This window comes from Haliaeetus leucocephalus, unplaced genomic scaffold (genome assembly GCF_000737465.1).
Source record: "Haliaeetus leucocephalus isolate CR32 unplaced genomic scaffold, Haliaeetus_leucocephalus-4.0 Scaffold802, whole genome shotgun sequence".
NCBI lineage: Eukaryota > Metazoa > Chordata > Aves > Accipitriformes > Accipitridae > Haliaeetus > Haliaeetus leucocephalus.
Genome location: NW_010973238.1, coordinates 5022660 through 5040316, shown reverse-complemented (window position 1 = coordinate 5040316; position 17657 = coordinate 5022660). Strand labels below are relative to the sequence as shown.

Here is a 17657-nt window from a genome sequence, read left to right as displayed (position 1 = left end):
GCCCTCAGGATACCAGATGGGGAGCGCTCCAGGGAATGGCTGGGAATACAAATTTGAAACAGGACAATCAAATAAAGTGGGCTTTTAAAAATAGCTTGTTCTCTCAAACTCTCCAAAACAGACCTTCCTTTATATGAGTGGTATTCTGAGTATAGATTGTATCTTCTCCTATTTTACAAATTAAGAAATACTGAAAATTGGCTGGCAAAGTTTATTACCTTGGCATCTACTTAAAAAGAGAGTTTCAGTTTTAACTGTATATGTGTATCCATTCTCAGTGCTTGGGAGGCAAGCATGCTGGTTTGTAAACAGCCCAGTTACTCCTTTTTCCTCTCTAGATTCTTTGGAAACTCATGACTTTTCAGCTCTGGAAGCTGCTTTGCTCACACTGTTGTTTTTTTGTCAGCTTTAAATTAATGTTCTTGGGTGGATATTCTCTGCATGTGGCTTGAAAGACATGCTTTCTTCGCAGATCTATTTATTCTGAGACCAATTTTTTGCTTTTAACCAAAGCTTGCAATATTGAACAGTAGAGCTGTGTGAACTTTGTAATATCCAAACTGCACTGGAGTTTGTTATATTTATTGATTTCCTGGGAAAGCTCAGAGAATGAGACCATATTATTTTGCTAAGTTTTTTTTTCATGTTACCATGCATCAAAAAACCACACACATCTTTCACTTCCATCTCTGAGCACAGAGAAGGCTTGAATTTTAAGAGCTGTCCAGGATCTCTGCTCTCCCAGCTGCTTTTGGGTGGCTTCTTGGGGCTCCATTGAGTTATTATCCACCAGCTGATTCTTGTTATCAATACAACGTTTTGCCCCACTACCCAAAATTAAAGGCAGAAGGTGAGTGAAAAACAAACGAACAAACAAACCAAACAAAAAAGTCTTTTGCGTCTCATTACACATTTTCATGTAATCTCTCCATATAGTTTTTAAGTTCTTTGCACTCCCCCAGGTCCATATCCTGGCAGACCCATTTAATGTCATCCTCACTACTCATCAAGATTGAGTTGACAGTTGGACACCCATCATCAGAGGAGATGGTGGTAAAAGTGGTGAATTTAACCCGTTTCCTCTTAGAGGTAGGAGAAGTAGTTGGTTCACTTTTCTGTTCTTTCCCTTCAGTGAATGTGGACTCAGTAGACCTGAAAGATTGTCCATTGACATTTTTGGAGGCATTTGTGTTGAGGAGATATTTGCTCTCTTCATAGTCCACTCCTCTGTCAATAGCTGTGATACGTTCATCTTGTTGGGATGAGAAATTTATATGATTCTCCAGAAGCTCTGTCCTGTTGCTCAGCCCAACCCAGTCATGAGAGTGGCTCATGCCTTCTTGCTCTTCAAAGGGAACTTGTTTGTTTCTGTACTTCAAAGCAAAAGTGACACAATTGATAAGGAAGACCAGAATTGCCAGGCAGAAGACTCCCAGAAGAGCGTACATTCCTATCTCCAGATCGCTGAGTCCCCTAGGGGTCTGGACTAGGTCATTCTCTTCCAAGTCTCCGTTGTTTCTTGGCAGATCCACCTGTGCAGGGAAGCTTGTGAAGTCTATTGGGATGTTCTGCAGATGACTGTCATCGTCCAGGAGGCTTTCTCTGTCTTCTTTTTTACTTAAAACAGACCTTTGCGTGGTGGTCCCTTTGCCTTGCTCGTGGCCCATCGAGGAGCTGTAATACTGGCCATCTAGCTCAGCTCTTCCCTGCAAAGTGGTTTTCTGACGCCGGTCACTGGCGTGATTTTCTAGGTGGACACCGACACCCCTGTGTTTACTGTCACTGATGTTAGGGTTGGCATCACTCTGCCCAAACTTGACTTTAATGCTACCACTTCCAACAGCTAGGATGCTCTTCCTTTTGGATTTCTGGCATGATTCACTGATCACCATCTCTACCTTCACCAGTGTCCCCTGGCCTTCTGTCTCAGCAGCAATCACAGGCCATTTGAATTTGGGGTCATGGTGAATAGAGACCACCTTCTCATCCAGAGATGTAGCTGACAAGGAGAAGTCTTTGGAGTCATAAATATCCAGGGGCATGACAGATCCATCGCTGAACTGGATCCAGCAGCTGATGGCTGCTTCCTGTAATACATAAAACAAATATACGCACACTCAGAATAAACATCGAGGGAAATATGTTCCGTCTTGGTCTGTTCTCTCCTCCTCACAAGATCCATATACCATTTATAACCAGAAAAGAAATAAAAAGGGAGAGCAATAAAACTAATATCTTGCCAAGATGTGAAGAGAAATACTAGTTTAAACCACTCATTGATAATAAGATTTGTTTCCCCAAAGGTGCTTAAAGGAGCTGTATCCCCTGGGCTCTGCAGAATCTACTTCAGCACCATAATAAATTGCATGTCAGAAAGCATTACCAGTGACTGAGATCATTTACTGTTGTATATTTAAATGAAAAACAAATATTACATTATTTCTAAACTGCTTAAAGTACAAAGTCTTCGCTTTTTACACACAACACTTGTTAATATTGCAAGTAGGTCCATACATGGCTCCATACCTTCAGTCCTTGATTTTTGTCTCTCAAATTGAGTGTTTTGTACAAGCAGAGGAAACCCATCAGCTGCTTCTTTAAGAAATGGCCAGAATAATTTTCAAGCTTGTTAGCAATTAAAAGCAAGAGAATAATGAAGTGTAATCTCGTGTCACAGCAACCCAAATTGTATACTTCAGAGTGCATGGAGGTTTATTGAATGTAAATGGGTCAGACCTGAGTACTAATTCTGTACTTGCACATGTGTAATGGTGCAGCATTCCTGGGAGCTTTGACTTTGGGTTTCTAACTTGAAACATTTTAAAGTATTCTTAGATTTCAGAAAACCTGTGCTCACCCATTTCTGAAAATCAGGTCCTTAGAGGACTCTCAAATGGCTATCGAAAATTGTTGTGCTACCTGAAAATATCTTGGCATTCACACATTGATCATTTCCAGACAAAATTCAGACTGTTCTCCCGGAATTTAATTCCTGCTTCTGATGGTCTGACTTGCTCTGTCGTGGCTGGGGTATTCGCACCTTATTAGACACTGGAGAATCCACACCAGAAAGACTCCTGGCTTGATGAGCGGATTCTCTGGTGTCTAAAAGGAGGTGAGTTCTTGTCTGGTAAAAGTTGGGTTCACTCTGCTCTGTGAGCGAGCCTGACAGACAGACAAACACCCAACCAACAGATTAATAACCATACTTGCGGAAAACATGATTACAGAAGTCTTGTTTCTTTAAATAAGCAGTTCTTCAAACAGACAGTATTTACGTTCTGACTCAACATATATATGGAGAATAATTATTTGTCATTATCTTTTAAATTGTTTCTAGCACATAGCCATTCACCTGTTCAGATCACGGAGAATAAGCCTCCAGTCTTTCGGGATTGTATCGTGCATAATCTACTGTCCTGATTCTGAAATCCTTACAGCTTCAATGGGAGATTTGCTTCTGTCTCTATTTCAGGACAGAGCCCTAAGACTTTGCTGACACTGTCATAAATCCCGGCTTTGTGTTTATTAATCTTTGGATATTTCTTGAAGGCTGCATAGAATTTATGTCATCAACTCTCATCCTCCTACTGTGTTGCTTAAACCTGCATAATCATTTAATAATTTTGCATTGCTCTGCTTATAGGGATTGTGCTCTGAAAATCATGTTCTAAGCAATGGAAGGAATCAGATGCCTTTCAAAATGGAGTCAGTCCTTGAAACATGGAAGGTGCACATCTTCCTCACTGGTTTAACACTGATCCAATGTTGTTCTGACTGTACCCCTGCATCCAGACAGGAAGCACAGACTCCACTTCTGGGAGCTGAAATGTCGCTGCTGGGCAGCATACTGGGACTAAATGCCATCAACCTCAGCTTTTGGGCTGATTTCAAGGTAGTTTGTTTAACTCCCCATGTCAGCAATGGATTAGCTCACAGGTCTTATTTCTAGCTGCCTGGCATTGATTTCGTAACTTCTGGAATACTATGGGAGCCTGATTTTTATCACCCTATAAAGACAGCAGCTCTGCACTATTTCTCATCCCGCATCCCAAGGATAAGACCCTATGATGAATTAAAGCGTCTCAACAGTTGGCCAGATTTCGAACGTGCATGCCATGATCATTTATTTACCTTTAAAGCTCAGAACATGTTTAAGTGTTAAGAGCCCAGTGCATCCTTGAAGTAAGTCCCAGACTGATGGATTTGGGTTGAAAAAAAGTTTAAATTTCAAATGTAGAGAGAAGCACAAGGACAAATAACAAGCAGGGACTGACGGGGACATGGCAAAGTCCAAAAGCCCTTGGTAACTTCTGGTTCCCTGATACAGGGACTAAGAATAATGGGGAAACAAAAAGTGGTTTATGAAATCATGAATCAGGAAATGAGTCAGTGATGCTGATTCATATTCTAGTAATGAATCAGAATGAAAGGGATGTTCCCCAAGGTCTTAAAATGCTCACGGAATGTAGCTAAAGGAAGAAGACTCTGGCACTATACAAAACACTTTCTCATTTAAAGATGTGCTTAAAGGGTTAATTTGGCTGCCTGTGGTGGGAGGCTGAACTTGGCAATCTAGTTGGCAGTATCTCCTGTGATCTAGTAGGTGCTCGATGGGACAGAAAGGGTTTGTGTGCGTGTGTGTGTAAGGGGACTGCTGTTGCTTAATTATGACACATTACTGAGTTGCATGTGTTATTTATGGGATGCAGCCATGACAGATGGGGTACGCCTCTTTGTGTACTGGGGTTGTTTAGACATAGTGCCATTTTTGGTTTTCTGTTAGGGGACCTGGTGGCCTTCAGAAAAAAGTGTTCATAAGGAAAATGTTTTATTAGCATATTATTAATAAAAATCTGCTTGATCCCATCAGCTTGTAAGGTTGGTGTATTGAATCAGAGTGGGGTGTAGTGAATCAGAGTGGTGTCCTTCCACAACGCAGTACATGTGGGCAATAGTACCTGCTTTGGAGACTGGAGCAGCTCTTGTGCTACTGCTGTAGCAAAGATGGCCTTATTGCTTCCTGGACTGAGCTGCAGAGAGAGTGACAATCCAGTCACCAGCTGCACTCCCAGGTCAGTTATTGTCACCTTCTCGTCCAGAACCGTCACTGTCTTCTCGGCCAAGATTGCATCTGAAAGGGGGGACAATATCTGAAAAGAAAAATTGAAGTTAGCAACAGCCATTTTGCCCAGCACCGAGCAAAATAGCTACACAGAGCTACTGTAGTACCAATAAGTGATATTTATGTTAATGGGCAGAATTCCTCTTAGCAGACAGACACTATTAAAATATGATTAAAGAATGGCTAGTCACATTTTATAACTCTTCTGCAATAATAGGCTGCTTATAACATTTTTTGCCAACGTAATTCTAATCAGCTACGCCATTCACCTCTGTGCTATGCTAACCACGTCTGTTTAAGATGTATTACCTATTTGTAAATGTAATCTTTATGTGAAATGCAATTATTTTATTAATGATCGTGGTTTTAGGTAGCGTATATATAATGCAATCTGTAGGTTTATATAAAATACATAGAATAGATGGCATTTATTTCTATCCTATTGAAAGAAAGTCAATGTATTGCTACTATAAACACTCATGGTACTGTATACAAAATTGACAGAGAAAACTTGTTTTGATTACAAAAATGTGCATAGAGGTCAGCGCACTGATACATGACATCCAAAGATGCTCATTAGCAAGCAAGTTGAATCTAATGACCTATATAGGGTACAGAGCATTTTAGAAGCAGTTTATAAGAGGTATTCTTTAAATATAACTTGCTCTCAGCTTTTTTCCCTTGGATTTTCCTTTCCACAGTTTTATGTGTATTTGTAGGAGCACTGTAAATTCCAGAGCTTTGGAAAGTCATTCAGAAAATCTTTACAGATTTTGCAGAAAGTCAAAATCTCAAATCCCATTTCTCTAGCCCTGACAACCTGTGTTATCAATAGGTGTGGTGGTTGTTTTCTGGTTTGACAGTTTGAACCCATTTGGAGAGCTGGATTTTTTTTCCTGTTCAAGTGCTTGTTAACATGTTTTCTCCTTTGTAGCGTCACTGGATTAATTGGGGTTTTTTTCCCTCTTTTCTTCTGGGACCCCATTTTCTAGGCGAGTATTTCCCTGCATGGCAGGAAGGACTGTATGTGAAAAGCTGCCAATGACATGATGCATAGGTTTAGGTGAGTTACTTCAGAGTGGGGACACTAAGGCACAGTCACATACATGGTAGTATTTATAGGAAATATTCTTGGCCATATTTGCTGAAACTGTTGAAGCTAAATCTGCATCCCTAGAGAACATAGCTTAGTTGTCACTGATCAGTCAGTCTTTTAACATCATTCTAGAAGTACCAGTTGTTATTATTGCTTTATGCATACTCTGAAATACCCTAATATTTATATTTTGTAACGCATTGCTTGAGCTTGCAAGGTGTGCAGGGATTTGATCCCATGGGACTCGTATTCCAGGCTCAGTTCCTCAACCAGCACTAGTTAATTTTACTTTACCTTTGCTCTGTCAGTGCAGGCTTTGAGAAGACTGAGCTGTTTCACCCACTGCATGCCTTGTGGTAGCCCATATACTGGCTCCATGTTCAAAAAACCCTTAGACAAAAATAATCAGAAGCAGCCTCCAAGTACACAGGTTGGGCTAAATTTACTAAAAGTGCAATCTACACACTTCAAGGCACAAGATAAGAAGAGAAACCCATGTCTTCTGTGTTTTCCAGTCCTTGCTGCAATTCTGTTCTATTAAAAAATTTATGGCTTCAGTTTCTGTTGCTAATGCAAGAAGCTGCTGTACACCTCATCAGTACCTCGGTTCCCAAAGTGGTGGGTTAATGGAGGAAAAGGAGTAAGTAATTAATTTTCCCTACCTGAATTGTCGTCATTCCAAGCTCCTGCCCAATCAAAACCTGTCCATCCTGTAGCTTAGCGATTCTTGGCTCCTCCACCTGCATGAAGTCACTCACCAAATCGGTAATGTCAATCTGCCAGTCAGAACCCAGTAAATAGTTCAGCTGGCCAGTGGGGTCTGAGGCTTCAGCTACAAACTGCGTGAGGACACGCACCATCGCATGTTGGTACTGAAGGGCACAGCCTCTTCCCTTACGTTCATCCTCTTCTTCATCATCACTGTCCCTGGCTGGTCTGGTAGGACACCAAGAATGAAAAATTAATTTAAACTGGTGCTGGGAGAGCTTGCAACAGGAGAGCTATTGCTAACATAAGTTTGCAGCCTGGTTGCTGGAACAAGTGGGCTTTGCCACCTTCCGTTGCTCGCTAAAGCTGCGTCCTTCGGTGCATTTCTGAAGTCAGCCAAGTTCCCCCACTTTTATCGTGTTTCCCTCATTCATAACTGAGACCTCCAGGCTGCCTAGATCTCCAAAACAACTGCTGAAATCACCAGCTGGCCTGCTAGCTTTGGTACCACACTGTTCTCTCCAAATATCTCTCATTATTTTCCATGTTAAGTCCTTGCTTTCAGGACCTTCACACTTTTTGCTTTCTGGACCTTCCCATAAACATCTTTGTGTTACCATGGAAATCTCCTCTGTCTGCACCTACATACACATCCCTTTCTGTATGGCATTTAGGTTGAAATCACATCTCCACCAAAATCTCCATCTCTTTGCTGTGATACTAGCAGAAACTGGGTAATAAATGATGTCTTCATAGGTAGGTGGGAATAGCAAGTACCTATGTTATCAATTTTATCTTCTTGTTCTTAATAAAACTGACAACAGATACAAACAGTCTAGATCTGCCTAGATCCATCCTCTGTCCTGTCATTCACATGCCACTGAGCTGTGGGCATGGACAGCATCTTTAAAGCCCTCGTGTATCAGTGTCCTGACTTTGGAACACTGATCAGTGCCACTGGACCCTACAGTGACATGAAACAAGTATGTACTAATTGTGACCATTAACAATGAATAATTTAACTGGAAGAACCTGTGAACCAGGCTAGAGACTGACCAGCCTTGCCAGAAGTGGTCCCTGTTGATGTCTTCCTGCTGCCTCATGGCCGATCCTGCCTAACTTCACCTATGGGCTCTTTCCATCTCAGTCACTAGCACTACAAAAAGAAATTGATTTCCGGCATAGGATCATGCAACCTGCAGTTTCCATTTCCCTCATAAGTCCAGTGCAGGAGCCTATTGAATAAATGTCTGGTGACCTTCAAATTTACACCGGAATTGCATTAAGGCCAAATGAGCATGTTCAGATCCACTGGCCCTGACAGGTCTTTGGCAAGTGCTCAGCCCAGAAGGAACATACTCTAATGAAACCTACCTCTTATTAGAGATGATGGGGACTCTCCACCCCTTGATTTGATTTAGTTCTGTGTCAGAGACCTCTATCTGCAGCGGGAGACGAGGAACCCAGACTGTCATTTCTAAAGGGGCACTCAGATGCTGGTAAGTAAAATTAACTATGACATTCACTTTGCCTTTCATTTCCTTCCCGTTGACAAAGACATAGTCACATCTCTCAGAAACCTGAAAAAAGGAGAAAAAAAAAAATTAATGAGTCTCTTCACAAATTATAAAGTACACTACATGCTAGGGAAGTGAGTGGGAGGAAAAGAAAGGATATTGGTTTAAACTAGCTCCAAGTTCAGAGGACAACTAGGAATAACGAGAAAGGTGCCTGGTGTGCCCTTAATAGGCAGGCTATTTCTGCTATAAACATTTCCAGTATAATCTAAGATAAAAGAACAGCTTCTTTCTGTCCTTACTTCCCACTCCAACACTAGGATAGTGCTAGTATAATGGCACCGAGAGAGGATTCTTCTGCACTCCCCAAAGCTCAGTCAGACGCTACTATCCTCCTACTCTAATTTGTGTGCAGCCCAAGGAATACCACATACCTGCAGGGAGGAACAGGTAACTGCCTGTCTACAGAATGGAGTAGGGGACAAATTTCTCCAGGCAACTCCAAACTGGGCCAAAGGCTTCTTCAGGAGTCCCATTACAGCTGCCAGGGCATGGGGTGGTCACATCAACCAAAAACTAATCGCAGGGAAGAGTTCACTGATGCCCAGTGGTGTTTATTGGGGCCAAACAGCTCCATCTCTCTGCTGCAAGCCTGCCAAAGGTCTTACACAGTGTTCTGCTCAAGCTAGTCCTGATGTCGCCTTATTTATTACCTGCAGCTCTGGACATCAATATTGCTGAGAGTTACTAAATCTCACTCAAGCGATTTAGCAGCTATTGCAAGGATCTAGGTGAGCTGACAGGACCTGTTCATTACAGCTAGTTAAAATATATGAGTAAATGTACACGTCAAATAATTTATTAACTACCACTTTACCGTGCTGATGATCTGAAGGAATGATCTATTAAAACCCTGAACTCTTTTCACAATCCATTACCAGCCAGACCTTCTATTCCATTCTGTAGATGTATTTAATATTTCTGACTCCGGAATGCATAGTCTCATCCTCATCTGAATTTAATGCCATTTTCTACTTTTCTGTTTAAATGCTAAATGAATTTAAATCATATTTAAATATCACCAGCTTTTGTAGGATAATTTGCATTCCTAATATTATTATCTTCAAACAACAACAAGCCCCCTTAGAGACAGATCCATAGCAAATCCATTTCCATCCTTGCTTGTCTGAGCCTAGGTAACGTACCAAAAAAGGTTATCACAACTCTTGCAATGTCTCTCTTGCAAGCAACGTCTGTTTTAAGGTCAAAAATCTTCTAGTTGCCATTGGTTTCAGCAGGAAAGTAAGGAGTTTATTTACAGGCAGAATTATGGTTTTTGGGACATTCTTGTGTTAGCATGTTTTACACTAGCTCTTAACGGCTCCTGTCAGGGTCCAATCTCGTTGTGCTGCACAGCAGGAAAACCTAGTTGCTGTCAAAAAGCCTCAAAGGGTGGGGGTACGCGGCACAAGGGAAGGTCCTCACAGCATGCAGCTGAGCACAGACAAGTCCCGGCTCCTGCTGGGGCCTGTGGCACTAATGTAACATCCACTTCATCATCATGCTGATCCAAACTGGCCTGAGCTGAGGAAGATGATACTCTGCAAAACTCTAGGAGAAGCTTCATGTGAGCCTGCGGAAATGGCTATAGGGAAGGCTGGAGGCATAAGCACATTACCCTTCTGGGAGCAGCATGTCTGGGCAACAGCAAGAGAGCAGATGTTATTCTTGCATCCTTGCAGAAGGCACGCTAATGTGAACGTAATATTTTCCAGGCGAGAACTACATCGTACTTCCTACCTGCAATGTCTAATACCCTGTCCAACAGGCATGAAGTCAGAAGACCTTCAGGCGGTGCCTGGTACCTCTGCTCCTTCCCCCACCCTGTGGGGTACCTTGCTTCCATAAGTGGAAATCATCTATTCCTTGCTGGCACTGCACTTATCCCTGTTGCCTTTTTGTATTCTAAGTGCTGTTCTCAAACCAGACAACTCTCCTATGCTCTGATAAGCTCTGTCTGCTGCTTTCCGCCTTTCCTCTTTTCCCTGGGATGCCAGTGAGAAGGAGCGCTGGGCAGAGTCTCAAAGTGCCGATTTCCACCTGAGAGGCAACAGATCAAAGCTGAAGACAAAGTGGCCCCAAGGAAAACATTCAGCCTGGGAGCTGATTGCCCTGAGGTCCTTCACTTGCCTTTGTGCTTTGCTGGCTGGACCACACATACAAGTGAATGGCCTAAAGACAAGGATTTTCTTCAGTAGTGCACAGGACTGGGTAATAGCTTTCCCTGTGAACTTTCTCACTACCTCTGCTTCCAGCTAGCGACGCTCATATTTGTGAATCTTAGCTAATTAACGCATTAGGCAATTAAATGTCCCCATGGGTGATCAACCTAGGGCTGAAACCGCTTCCTAGTGATTTAAGGTAACAGGTAAACTTGTGTGCCTTGCAGCCCAGAAATCACAGTCGAGGGATGCTTCCAAACCGTGACAGCGTCCTCTGCAGAGCAGAGCGCGGAGGCCCTGGAGCCCTGCTCCCCAGCAGACCTCTCCTGCCTCCCCTGCGCGTCCTCTGCTCCGCTCCTGCGGCAGGGCTTCTAGGAGGGGACCCGCCAAACCTGCCAGGGCAAGGCTTCACTGTCAGAGCAGTGGCTTTTGAAGCACACACAGGCAGCACAGGTGGGATTTTGCTGTTGTTTTTATTAGTCTGCGTGCGTGTGTGCGTGTGTGTGAAGAGCAGTTCAGCATATAGGGGCTGGAACAAGGCTGAGACTCTCCCAGCCAGTAGAGGTAACTGCTGAATTACGCTAGTAAGGGATGGGAATCAGACTCTCAGATTTTAAATTCATTAATGGTCAAGCAATAGCAAGAGAAAGAAAATTTGGCAGGCAAACAGACCTCAGTTCCAAATTTTATCAAGGTTGACTACAGAGAGAGAGTTAAAAGAAGAAGCCATCCCTAAAACCTACTGGATGAATAATTAAATAAATACCATGACCTTGTGCTTTCAAGATTATGATATATGAAACAACCTGATGGTCAGGAAAAGAATGACTAGGCTTGGGATACCGGCTTTCTCCTGTTTCCCTTTCTGTAAGTGAAGACGGCAACAACTATGAGCTCATTCAGTTCCCAGCCAGCCCTTCACTGTTTGAATGAATAAGCATCACTGTTCTGCTGCAGTTTGCATGCAGTCCTAACAGAGCAACATCAAAACACGGTGCAAAGTACAGTACATTTTCATAAATCAGGCCAGGACATTCAGAAACAGGTCATCAATAGAAAGGCAGATTAGCCATGCCTGTGGTACTGCAGACACATCCGAACCATTCATCTGCCAGCACAAAAAGAAGACTAAAAAGATGTAGAGGAAGGAGAAAAATTGAGCTTCTCTGTCTCTTTTGAGAATGAGTTTTCTGAGCTGTTTGTTGGAGATGAGTGAGTATTTCGTGAAATGAGTTTGATGGGACTCAGCTGAGCCTCTGCAGGACAAATACGTACACGAGCAAAGACCCGTCAAATGCAGCTCAGCAGCTGACAGCCTCCGGGCAGCCCCTGCAGCTGACACAGGCGGAGGGGGCGACCGCGGCCCCTCGCGTGGCTTCTCCACGTTGATGTTGATGGGGACAGCACAGAGAAGCTTCTGCTGCCGCTGCCTTTTCTGAGCCCACATGTCTCCTTTTCAATTTGTAATGGATTTTGATTCCTCAGTCTGTCAAGCAGCTCCTTTTCTTTAGTGTTAATTCATATAAACAGCCTTTAACTACCAACCCTCCTCCCTGTACTACAGTTCTCGCTTTACATGCCTCGCCACACACAACAGAAATGGCTGCGGTTCAAGTTTATTAAATGCATGAATGGAGCGACTGCACATACCCTCAGATATGTGTGCCAGAGTATGCGAACGAAAGAGAGGGTCTGTACTAAATCAACAAACAGCTCCCCGACAGTTAGTTATTAAGGGAATTACGAGGTTGCAAAGCTTGGTCCCAAACCAGCCAGATTTCAGAAAACTATTAAACACGTTATAAAATGCAGTAGGAACTACAAAGGGGCTGGAGCAAGGTGAGAAATTTGTGGGGAAAAGCAATTTGTTTTCTTTCCAAAATCCGGCGACTCCCACCTGTGTCTCCCTTTCCTTTCCTCCTGCCTTTGACTTTTGGTATCTCAGGGATGGCAACTCCAGTTTCCAGGAAAGGTGACAAGGGCTCAAGAGAGAAAGAGTAGATTTTCTTTTACTGCTAATGTACTGCTGGAATACATCTCTCTGTGCTGTGGCCACTGTAATTCAAGGACATTATAATGCCATTAAACCCTTCTGGTGCTGTGCTCCCTTGCTAAAGCCTTTCTGGGCTTTGTGTCACTGGAGCTTTTCACACAACTACGGTGAGCTGACTTCCATTAATTAAGGGAGGCTGTACTTAGCGCTCACAAGATGCTCCAGAAATTCTCTCAATACAGGGGACTTTTATCTCTTGAGGGAACTGGGGCTTGAATGGCTTTTTTGGGCATGAACTTAGTAGGTTATAAAAGTGCTTTGGGTTTCATTTGGCTCCTGCAGCTCCACCTCTTTTTCTTACATCAGTGAACAACTAAGACAGCTTCCTCTGAGTCACACACGCACATCTAATCTCTGTGCACCAGGGCAGCAGAGGTCAGAGGTCCCTTATTGCCAGCACAGCACAGAATTAGGAATTAGATTTCTAAGTGCGCCATGTACATACCAAACATGTGGCTTCTGGCAAGCTGGATGTCGAGTTCAATCATCAGTGCTGCAAAATGTGCAGAGTGGAATATTTCGAATGTGCTCAGCATTGCATTTAATTCAACCCCCCAGTCCTATTGTCAGAAACGGGAATAGAGTTAAGTCACTGCTGCTTCCTACCACAAAATCCTCGCTGTAAATAGGCATTCCTCAGTGCCACGTGCAGCTCTGTACATTGGGTACCTCCAAACTGAGGCCAAAACTCAGCTGGTAGCCTTGCAACTGTGAAGGTGATGCTGCTGTGTCACTTTAACGCAGGACTGTTTCATTGGCAAACAAATACTGCCCAGAAAAGGAGAGGGGCATTGCTGGTCCAAGGCACTTCTTTTTTATGTTTACTTTAAAAGCCTGTTTGTGGTGTTTGAAAAGAAGTCAGTGCTGTCCTTTAAAACACCCCACATTTTGTACGCTCTTCAGGTGTGATCACAAGCAAGATAAATTAGTTTTTATTAATTACTGTTATTTTATTTCACTGTTTGCTAGACTATCTGTGGGAGAAAACGCTAAACTCTTCGAAGCCTTGCAGCAGCAGGACTTCAGCCAGCCTGGATAAAACATGGAAAGAAGCAATAAGGCCCCTCACAAATGCGCGTGATCCCTATCACTTGGCCTCCTGCATCCATTTTTCCAGTGAACATTGTTCCCATCCCATTCCTAAAAGGATTTTACTGCTTTTCCCGTTACCCTTTTGCAATAGCTGTCTATGGTAGATGTGAATTTGTGTGGCTGACTATTCTTTTGGTCCCATAAACTCCGTGTTAGCTTTGGGCTGAACAGAATCCAAAAATCTAATGGGAGGGAGGGCAAGGGGAATGAATGTACATCAAAACTCCCAGAAGAGGTACCCAGCATTTCACTGTTAGCTCTCAGAAATAGCTGTAACAGTCTTTCCCCACCTCATTATCATTATTAAATTCCCATGGGATAACAGTAAAACCCTCACAGGAAACTGCTTTTCTGCTATAGTAATACTGTTGGAACTCTTACAAAGTCACAGCTAATAAGTCTTTGAAAATAAGATGTACCTAGAGCAGTTCTAGTAGACATTTCAAGGGTGGCCAATTAGGAAAGGAAGTCTTTGCTATTTCCACATAAAATCTGTATTTCAGAAGCACTCTGGGACTCTGTCCCCAATCCACTCTGCTACAAGTGATCCTTCCCCCATACAAGCACTCTCTGTTTATAATATACACTTCAAACGCAGCCCTGCCACCTTGGCAAGCTCATGGGATCTCTTCTGATTTAGCACTGCACACATTTTCCTTGGTCTACCAGCATAATGGCGATATTTAGTAACGTAAGTTATGTTAATGAGCCCTGCCTAAATCATTGCTGTCAGAAGAAGAATGGGGGAGTCTCTTAGAACCATTAAAAATGAATGAGGAGGGAAATAAATAAGCAAAAGCAGCTCATTTGAGCTATAAAAGACTTCAGAACACAAGCTGTGTACCAAGGTACAAAAGGATGAGGCCATTATTAGCTCTATAAGTCACTTATAAATGACTCGGGGGAGGCGGAGTCACCTTTAATCACCCACGCTTAACCGGAGGTGTTGGAGTGAGATTCCTTACTGTGGTAACTGAATCCAGCCTGAAGTTATGCAAGGCAGAGATAATGAAGCAGCAGCACAGGGGGTAGATCAGCCCTAAGCCCACTACACCTCTCGGGAAGGGTCCTGTCCTAGTCTGGGATTCTGCGAGGACCCTGAAGTTAAGAAATCACCGTCCTCAGACTTGATGGCAGCAGCAGATCCATTCACCACCCTGGCTGCTGCTGGAATTAGGAACAACCACTGAACAGCTGCTCTTGAGGAATAATTAAAGCACCTCCTGTGTTGCAGAGAAAAGGTTTTATTTTTTTTTTTTTCCCCAGAAAGAAACAGTAAAGGCAAATGGGTATCACATCAAGTTTAGGGATGCTCTTCCCGTTCCTCAGTTACTCAGCGACTTGCACGTTCAGCCGGGTAAACATCCCAAACTGGGCTGCTCCACAGCTGCTGAAAGAAGAATGGCTTGGCTTGAACCCTAGCAATTGGATTCCAGACAGATTTTAAATCTAGCATCACCTTGACAGCTTTCCCCATTTGGAGGGATTTACACTTCTTAATTTTAAATATTTCAATTTTTGACTGTGAGTATTGAAGTATCTGCCAAAATCTGAAAAGACCCTTTCAAAGTTGGTAAACAACCGAGCTGTGTTCACAAGGCTTTGCACATCATCATTCCTTTATACCTGGTTCTCCACTCTGTGCAGAAAGTTGTGCCTTTTTGAGAGGAGGTGTCAAGTGACACATCTGAACTCTGCAAGTTCAGAAAAACCAGAGGGTGTTCTGAACTTTGAAGGTCCATGCCTTCAAAGTGTCCACGCTTTTCTGCAGTGGTTTTCCTATTGCAGCATGACACCAAGAAATACTGTGATCCACAACTGTATCTGCTTTTTTACCCAGAGGTAAACATCTCCCTTAGTTTCTAAGGGTCTTAAGAGCTTGTTTCCTGTGAGGCATCTCCATAGTGTCACAATGGAAGCATATCTAGCGCTGCTCCAGAGGAAGTTCAGCAAGAAATAGATATTGGCAGAGACCTGTGCAAGGGGAAAATGCCTTTTACTGCACTAATCCACCTGAAGCACATCATAGCACATATTGATTAAGAGAACTCTGATTCTAATTAATTTCTAAGAAATTTTTTGGTTTGTTCTGCAGCTTTGTGGCAAACATCAATATATTATCCTCAGCAAAATATACCTGAGTGAAATATGCAATGGGACCTTTTAAAAGGACTTACAATTCTGGGCAAACATCCAATTCCAGCTGCAAGTTTAAGACTTCCTTTGTGAACATTATGGATCTGAGACAGTGTTTGCAGTGTGTTGGCATTACTAACTGAACAATCCCCCCATTAAAAGTCCCTCCTCAGGAATCACCTTTTGTTTTAAAATCAAGATTTGGCATATAAGGTTTTGGTGTACTCTTCCATGTTGCTTTTGCACCCGTTTCCACTGCTAAGAACAGTCAAATTTCTCTCTGTGCAGCGGATTTGCATGGGATCTACACATTTTTCAAGGAGGTAGCGAGGGAAGAGCAGCTGCCACGCGGTCATTCATGGACACGTTACTAAGCCCCCGTACACACCATCCTCACCCATGACTTTGTACCTGCCTAAGGGCTCCCTGCAGACTGGGAAGAGCTTTGTCCTTGTCCCCACTCAGCCCCTGTGCTCAGGACAGCCAGGAGCCACCTGGGGATGATGGTCCCGGCGCTGAGCGGCCCGTCTCCCACGGGACTGGTGGTAGAGCTGCCTGGAGGATGAATGCTTCATTTCGGGAGGGCTTTCAAGACACCTACATTTGGTTTCATTTTTGGGTCATGAAATTCGGTTTCATTTCCATTTCAAATGATTACAATTATGTAAAAATACCATAACATCAAGGAAAAAGTTATTTTAAAGTGAAAAATCAAAACATTTCATTTTGGAAATGTCAAAACAAGATGTTTCTTTGACACAACAGGAACCTGTTACCATCCTTTTCTTCCTTTTTCTGTCAGAGATGAAATTCCAGGGAAATTAGCATAATTTCATGAAGCTGTTTTACAGAACTACAAATTCTGACTGAATATATTCTGCCAAATTTTTCCCAATAAGCTGTAATCAACTGGGGCCACAAATCAAAACAAAACCATCACAATGAAACTCTGCTCAACTAAAATCCGATCCCGTGAAATCTGGAGTACCTTCAGCACGATGAGTAGTGCTATTCTCATTTGCAGGAAGGAAAGTAAAGTCATGGAACAACCTTTCAGGAGGTCTGGGATTAATTCTCAACTCTGTCACACACTTATGAGATGACTGCGTAATTCATTGAGATCCATAACCTCAAGGATATTGAAGTGTTAACTCCCACTGAACTCCAGGGGAGTTTGGTGGTTAAATCTCTTTAAGAATCTGGGCTTTAATCTCCCTTTGATGTATTTGTAAAATGAGGATACTATCCCCTTGTTTTAGAGGGATTTTGCAAAGCTTAATCTATAAGAAACAAGAGCGAGCTCAGGTGCTAGAGTTACACAAGCACATCTTTCTGTTGCTTAAAATTTATCTGTAGTTAGAGGACAGTCCTTCCCTTTTTTCACCTGCACCAGCAGTCGATCACAGCCACACCAAAGGCACGATACAGTTCTGTGGGATGTGGCGTAGGGCGAAACTGTGTCCCTGGCAAGCAGGCAATGAAAAGAGAAATCAAATGGCTTCATTCACTCCTGCTGTTCTCCACTCCTTTTGCCGTTACGGCCATCCCTCATTTGCTGTTGGCGAGGCTGCAATTCCCGCTTTCCAGCTGGAAAAGGAAGGTGGCGACTTCCTGCCCACCTGCTGCTCTTCATATTCATCGAGCGGCGATCCTGCCAGCACGGGATAAGCGAAAGAACGAGACGGCTTCGGTGGCTGCTCCTCTAAAT

The 17657-nt window shown here is 43.1% G+C and overlaps 1 protein-coding gene across 1 annotated transcript in view; it reads right to left on the bottom strand.

The window, feature by feature from the left end:
• Positions 1–905: 905 nt before the first annotated feature.
• TMEM132D (transmembrane protein 132D) overlaps positions 906–17657 on the bottom strand; it is a 270775-nt gene continuing 254023 nt past the window's right edge. The window contains exons 6-9 of the mRNA XM_010581742.1: positions 8304–8509; positions 6884–7157; positions 4962–5153; positions 906–2087 (exon numbers count right to left, since the gene is read on the bottom strand). Of these exons, the coding sequence (XP_010580044.1) occupies positions 906–2087; positions 4962–5153; positions 6884–7157; positions 8304–8509 (1854 nt within the window). The remainder of the gene's footprint in view (positions 2088–4961; positions 5154–6883; positions 7158–8303; positions 8510–17657) is intronic.